Consider the following 7,936-nt stretch of genomic DNA (forward strand, 5'->3'; position numbering starts at 1 on the left):
GAATATCCTATGTGATCTGATGAAATAATAGTGCATGGAATCTCTGGCCAGAGTATGAGATGTACGTTGGAGAAGAAGTTCTCTAATAGTACACGCGATGTCACTATTATAGTTATCACATAGTTATCGAATTAATATGCAACCCTCGATGAACCAATGGTTGCAGATTCGATCGAGATATATGAGATGAAGGGACCGTACTGTACGTTAATCATAATCGACTTATTCTTGCAGGTACTATCAGTGATACCTAGGGGATCATGGGGTGATGCTACTAGACGCTCTTACCATGATCCGATGGGTGCAATCATAAATGAGTTCTGGCATTCTTGATCAAGGCGTTGATGAAAAGAATGGGGCTAACTAGGTTAAGCCCGAATAAAGGATTATGTCCTGAATCACAAAGAGTTGTGAACCCACGACTAGCTGTATCCCTGAACCATTGAGGGTCACACTAGCACTGGATCGTTTGTTCCCGTTGAGAGAATAAATTCAAGAAGTTGAATTTATATTATATAGTAAATTCAAAAAGTTGAATTTATGATAATTAAATTTTGAGAGAATAAATTCAAAAGGAGTTGAATTTATAAAATTTGATAATTTAATTTATTAAACTCAAATATTGAGTTTATTAGATATTAAATTTTGGAAGTGATATAAATTCAAGGAGTTGAATTTATAATTTAAATAATAAATTCAAATGTTGAATTTATAATGATTTAATTTACTAAACTCAAAAGTTGACCTTATTAATTAATAAATTAAATATGGTGGGTAATATGTTAATGGGCTTGTAAGAGTACAAGTCCAACATATTAAATAATTAAAGTTATTAATGGACCTTGATTAATTGATTAAATTAGTTGGACTAATCTAATTAATTAATTAAGCTAATTAATGCTAATTGAAGGGCACAATTATTATACTATGATAATTAGGTTAAGGGTTAATTATAAAAATGGGTTGAGAAGTCATAACCCTAGTCTACCACCACCAATATTTTCGAGAACACCACCTCCAAAGAAAAAAAAATCGGCCACCTCTTTTGAGAAAGTTTTTTGGGGCCGTCTCTCAAATATTTTTCTCCTACGTTTAATCTCTTCCAAATTTAGTAGTGCAATTTGGAAGAGGAACATACCATCTAGTCGTGGACTTGATAGGAGGATCAAACAAAGACTCACTTGAAGAAAGTTCGTAGGGATTCATCTAGAGCTAATCCGTTTATACCGGATTAGTTGGAGCCACGTGATCTATTTACCAAAAGGTATAATTTTCAACTCTCTATGAATGTTTATGATAAAATCATACGAGTGCCCAAAGCAAATTGTCAAAATAAAATAAAAATTTTAAACTTCCGCTGCGTTTAGGGCACGAGAAAACCGAGATCCAACAATAAACTGTAGTCCAAAAATCACGTCTCAATCGATAAATTATTACTCCCAATTAATAACCTACACGAATAAAGTATACAAAAGCATGCAGCTGTTTGTCTACTTAAACGCCATGAGCGCCGATCTTGTTTATTTCCCATAATGGAGGACTACACCTATAAACAATTCCTAAAGCCGCAGCGTAGAGTGGTGACCCGCCACCGCCCATGCACTACTCCATTATATTTTATTTATAATAATAATTTTTATTTTTCGAAAAAAAAGTACATACTTTCGACCCCTAAAAATAAAATAGAAAATTGGGTGGGTCCTGTTTCTGTATCTGACGAGCATTTGGTACTAATGAGTTTTGCTAGTCGTTTGCAAAGTTTCATACAATGCAATCATTGGGGTTAAATAAATTTTCAGACACAGGGAATAATAATCCTTACCCTTCTTAGCTATATTTTGAGTCTACACTCTACACTATTATTAAATTCGTTTCTTTGAATGGGGACAAACAAATCTAGCTGCATTGCTTCACATTCCCATTTCGCTACTATTTGTTATGCTTGAGATTGTGAACCTTTACATATATTATATATATATACACACACACTTTGGAGCTCGGCCTTTAACAAAAAACCTAACTTTATGAATCTTGGATTCAAATGGTGTATTTTGATTTAATCTCATAAATTGCATTAGATCCATAATCTTGATTTTCCTTATTTTCTTTTAAGTTGCCTTTTAATCGAGTTATTTGATTTAGAAAGAAGATATACAATTTGGACAAACATCACTCCAATATTTGATATATTCAAAATATTTCAAGAGTAATAGATAATATGTAGCTCTTCTGATATCAATGTTTGGAATGGGATTTAAGATATGATACCCAACTATAACAATCATCTTTTCCAACTCCTCAAAATATCATATTTACACGCACATACAACTGGATTGAAATTCATACTCCAAATCTATATTATGCTTAGATCGAGAATTTTTTAAGTTACTGGATTCCATATGTAATAAAATCAAACTAGTTCAATTCATGCTCAAAATCTATTATGCGTAGAAGATTGAGAATTTGTTAATTCTAGAAATTTCAAGTTCTTTACTATTTAAGATTGAGGCAAGAGGTTTGATCGATTCTTCTTTTTAATTTTCTTGAAAAAACAATATAAACAAAATTGTATATTTCCTTTTTTAAATTTTTTTGGAGTAATTCCCGGCCGGATAATTAAAGGGGTCAACCAAAAATGTGGCACCAAGCTACATATATCCTTGTTCATTCTACCAAGCTTTCCATCTCATTTCGTGAAAATTTAATATTTATTTATATAAAAACGAAAAGGGACTTTATTTCCCACCAAATTAAGTTAATCCAATTTGATAATAAAGTATACGCATTTAATAAAGTTCATATATCTCCAATAGGGTATATGACAAATCAAGCTAGGAAGGGTCAGGATCAATTCAATCACACATTAACACACCTCAAGAATCGTGTGTTTCCTCTATATAAATCAAACCCCTACTTCACTTGCTTTGCCCTTCTCCTTGTACAATGTAAAATTCATACCTCTTTTTTTTATTCCTCGGCGAATTTTAAGTTTATTTTTTTTTTTGGTCTTGAATTCAATGATGGCCTTTCTTTTTGCACGTTAGTTTACCATATAGCAACACCAGAGTGATGCAAGCTATAATCAAGGCCTTGGAAGTACTGTTTATATCAGTGGGCATGGTCTTCACTCTGCTGATGCTGAAAGTAGTGGCAGCACCGTATACGTGTGATGCGGTTTTTTCCGGTCTGGCGGCGTTCTGGGATGCCACTCGGTGTTTCATGTCTTCCCCTCTTTATATTTACCTTGGTATCAACTTCATGATTGTGTTGATAGCCGTATCTTCAACTTTTCATGGTCAAGAAAATGATCATCGTGATCTTAACATCAAGATCAACCTTGTTGATGATCTTGATGATGCTGGAATTCTTGAATCACCGCCACCATCACCACCACGAGCGCCACCTCAGAATATAGCCTCAACCACCCCACCACCACCTCCACAGAACATAACAACAAAAAGAAAATGCACCAAACTTATAAACACTGTTAAAAAGGAAACATTTTCTGATGGAGGCCTTGGATCAGACGTACATGGTGTCGAGAAGCCACTAAATTCACTTGACTCTGTACCACCTGATTCTGTATACTCCATAATGGAAGGAAATCAGGTCACTACGCCTCCGGCGCCCCTCGAAAAAGGGAAGGATATCACATACGTCGAGGAGAAGTCCGTAGACACAGACAACCAAATCAATGACACAGAAAATGAAGAAGAGGACTCGATAGAGGCCACATGGAATGCGATAACCGGGGGAGGAACACGAAAGCCGAAGAAGAGACAGCTGAAAAAGAGCGAAACATGGGACGTGCCACCACTAAACACGACTGCTATGCACCGCCTCGACTCAGAAGAGATCCTGCCTACTACTCCTAGATGGAAAGAACTCAGGAAATCCGAAACGTTCAACGATGCAGTCTCGGTAACACGTAGAGGGGGCCTGATCAGGAGGGATCCTTCGATGACTCTCGAAGAATTCAACCAGCAAGTGGAAGCCTTCATCAAGAAATTCAACAACGATATGAGGTTACAGAGGCAAGAATCCAATAAAAGATTTTTAGACGTGGTTAACAATAGAGGACTCTAAATTCCCATTTCATGTTTGTGAATAAAATGTTACTTGATTGTCTTTAAATTGGATACACAGATGGTTATTGTACACACGAGACATGGGCTTGTGTTTTTTTTTAATGATAAAACCATTGTAATAAATATTATGTATATTTTTTTGGAAAAGTTGAATCTTGGGGATCATAGCTTCCCGTTGATCTACTGATTAATCCCAATCAAGAACAATAGAAACCTTCCCCACCTGGCTTCACAGTCAGATTCTTCCCTTTACTATTGTTGAAACTGTTAGACTTTTATCAACAAATCATGTTTTAACACATCTGTGAACATGATAGACAATATGCGGAAGTAGATCGATTGTTAACTCCGACTCGAATAATTTGTAAGTATTTTGCTTTCCTCCAATTGAATCTTTCTAAGTACTCCAACTCAAATTGTCACATCCGAAAAACCAACCTACGTAAACCACATACATGCAAAATTATTTTAATTGCTTAATTGTTTTATTTAATTGCTAGCATGATATTTATTATATGATTAAATGTATAATTTCATGATTAAATGATTATATGACATGATTACATGAAATTAAAGATTTTACCCGAATATTCGATAATAGGCAGGGGAAAAGAGACCGGGGACGACCAATATAAGAATATTTATTTTTCATTAAATAATGGCAATGCTTCCTATTATGATTAAAAATGATTAATTTTTTCTAAAAATGTTGGAGTTCGAATTATTTTACGAGTCGAGCTTGATTTTTCCCGGAAAGCCGGTTTTGGGCAAACAAGGAGTTTTAAAAGATCAAAAATTTTATTCTATGAAAACTTATTTTATAAAATTTTATTATTTAATTAAATAAGTGTTATTGGGCTCAATTTAATTAATTTTAGTAGGCCCAATAACCCTAAAGCTTGCAAGCCCAAAACCAAAGCCCATTAATATGTTAATTAAATTATAAATAACTAAACCTAGGTCATTTAACACCACAATTCCCTACCACCAGCAGCCATAAACACCACACACACAATTCATAATTTCGAAAAATAGGAGGAAGAAAAAGGCTTGTGTTCGTCGTCCGGTCGTTCAACGTCGCACCTTCACCGAAGATCGTATATTCAAACGTTATAAACGCAAAGGCACGTTTCCTAAACTCTTTTAACATCATACAAATCATATTATGTAAGATTTAATTGTTGATGCAAGAATAAAATAGGTATTCGATAACTTTTACGGTAAAACGTTTATTTTCAAAAAAATACGTCGTTTTTAAGCTTTTATGAAAAACGTTTTTGAATCCAACGATACGCTACCAAGGTAGGATATTATATGATTGAAATATAATAAAAACATAATAACTTTTAAGGAGAATCGAAGCTGGAACCGTGGGCTAAATTCATATTAAGGGCCGAAGGGTTTTGTGTGCTTCAAGTGGCTTGTTTCCTTTGCATTGGGTCACGGGGCTCGCCAGGGCTGGTTGGGGATTGGCTAGGGTTATGGTTAGGTCCTAGGAAGAGTCCTAGAAGGGCTAGGGATCGAGTCATGGGCTGGGGAAGAGTCCACGTGAAGTGGGACTCTCCCCCATGTGTTGAGCGATGGAAATTCTGCAGAAGGGGTGAGGGACTCACGGTTCAGGGTGGGCTCTGGCTAGGTAGTCCAGTAGGGGCTAGGGACAATGGGTCAGGGCTAGGACGGGGCCTGGTGTAGCCAGGGCTCGTGGTGGGTCGAGGGAGATGAGGGCCAAGACATTAGGAACAAGAGGAAGCTAGCACGCAGCTGCTGGTGGATTTAAGTTGGTTCGTGCGCGAATCTAGTGGCCTGGGCTGGTCTGGGTAGGGTCTGGGCGTGGTCCAGGGATGGCTAGAGTCAGGTGGGCTCGGTGGTTAAGGGTTGGAAATGTCCTAGGGTGGCAAGGAGTCTTGTAGCGTGGAACATCTTGTGCACAGAATTGTAGGGCTTGTTGCTGGGCTTGTGTGCAACCTAGGGGCTGGTTCTATGGGCTGGGCCTGGTTCATAGGATTCCTAGGTGGGTTGGCTAGGGTTTGGCTCGAGGTGGCTCAGGCGTGGCTCGAGTAAATTGGGAGATGGCTCGGGTGGTTCAATAAGGTGTCAAATTTGAAAATTAAAAGGCTAAAATTGAATCCATGGGTCCACGGGTGTGGATCATGACTTGGAAGGGTAGAATAAATAATAAAAATGTTATGTTTAAAATTTGGGATAAAATAGTGAGTTTTGGAATTATCCGAGATTTAATCGCCGCACGAAACGTTAATTAAAGAATTAATTGAAAAGCCTAGTTTTAAGCTTTATAAAATTATGAAAATTTATATTTAAGCTTAAATAATTATTTAATGTAAGCCCATGTCATTAAAAGTGAGAAAAAGATAAATTCGAGAATTTTTACGTCCAGGGGCAAAACAGTAATTTTACACTTAGGAAAATACAAAAACGCTTGGCAGCATCCCGAAGGATCATAACGCATGTTAAACTGATATTATATGATTTAAAATGATGATTTTTATGATAATATGTATTTTTATGATTTATGGTAAAGTTGTGCAACCTATACTGTTTAAAATACTATTTTCGGAAAGATGACTTATTTTATGATTTTTTTTTAAAAAGAAGGATATTTTCAGGGATGTGAATTGACTGTCACAAAAGATATGATATATGATTTATGGGGATGACGTGAGGGCCAAGGCCACAGAGGGAGCCCATATACAGGCTGTAAGGTCCAAAAGTAAGACGACGTAATTCAACTGCATGAAAATTTAGGAATTTTGAAAAAAAAAATATCTAATTAATTGAGTTTAATTTCTTAATTGATTATGTGATATGCATGATTTTACGTTAAATAGGATTTTATGGTCATTATGCATAAAACTGTATTTTTAAGGATTATTCGAGTTGCGATCGAGGAACAGAGACCGATGGCTGAAAAATGTAAAATGATTTTATTAAATAATTGTTTTTAATTATTTAAAATATGGTTGATATTTTTTCATATTTTGAAAATAAGGGGTTTTGAGGTGAATTTATACGTCGTGACGTAAATTTTATCGGTGTTGGTTTTTCAACAAAAATACGAACTTTTTGGCAACCCGGCTAATAAATTCACAAACTTTCCTAAAAAAATTGATTTTTAATATTTAATTATGCACTAATGGGCCTAATTAACCTACCCAATGAGCCTAAGCTTGGTTAGTATCCTAGTTAACTATTAAAAGTACTATTTCAACCCCCAAAACCCTGATAACTCTCGCCCCACTCCCCAATCCCATGCAAACTCCCAACCAGCAAACCCACACGGCACACACATCATATTTCTTCAAGGAAAAGATCCAAAATTTCAAAGGAATTCAGCCAAGGGTTTTTATTCGCCGCCGTTCTTCGCATCACCCTCGAATATTCGTGCGTTTAAAATGCAAAGGCACGCAATACATCTCCTTTTCTCGTCTATCACATCGTATTATTGTTTTAATTACGTTGGTATGAAAAGCATGGCGTTCTTATTACTATTTTCAGATTTTTGCATATACATGAGATAAACTAATGGTTTTATGTTCCAATTCATGTCCTATACGTGTTAAGGGGCTACCATGATGTTAGGTTATGATCAGGTAAGGTTTATACATGCTTTAGAGTCCTAGACACACACCCTAAACACTACAAAATCGAAAGAAACATGCTGGTGCGTAAAATCTATCATGGTAGTCATAAGGGTTCGGTTGTTAGTTCATGGGGCTTGGCTTGGTCTCGGCTTGAGTCCAGAGGTTAGCCAGGGTCGGTGAGGGGTCAGGGGGAGAGTCCTAGCCATGCTAGGACTCGAGTACAGGGCTCGGAAAGGAGTCCTAGCTTGC

General features: G+C 36.3%; 1 protein-coding gene across 1 annotated transcript; it reads left to right on the top strand.

The window, feature by feature from the left end:
- Positions 1-3,117: 3,117 nt before the first annotated feature.
- LOC142538716 (uncharacterized) lies at positions 3,118-4,086 on the top strand. Its single transcript, XM_075644014.1, has one exon. The coding sequence runs from the start codon at positions 3,118-3,120 to the stop codon at positions 4,084-4,086; it is 969 nt and encodes a 322-aa protein (XP_075500129.1).
- Positions 4,087-7,936: the final 3,850 nt, after the last annotated feature.

Source organism: Primulina tabacum, chromosome 3 (assembly GCF_025594145.1).
Source record: "Primulina tabacum isolate GXHZ01 chromosome 3, ASM2559414v2, whole genome shotgun sequence".
Taxonomy (NCBI): domain Eukaryota; kingdom Viridiplantae; phylum Streptophyta; class Magnoliopsida; order Lamiales; family Gesneriaceae; genus Primulina; species Primulina tabacum.

Bases quoted from the DNA above. Each gene is read 5' to 3' on its own strand.
- LOC142538716 (XM_075644014.1), top strand. From the start codon at position 3,118: ATGGTCTTCACTCTGCTGATGCTGAAAGTAGTGGCAGCACCGTATACG.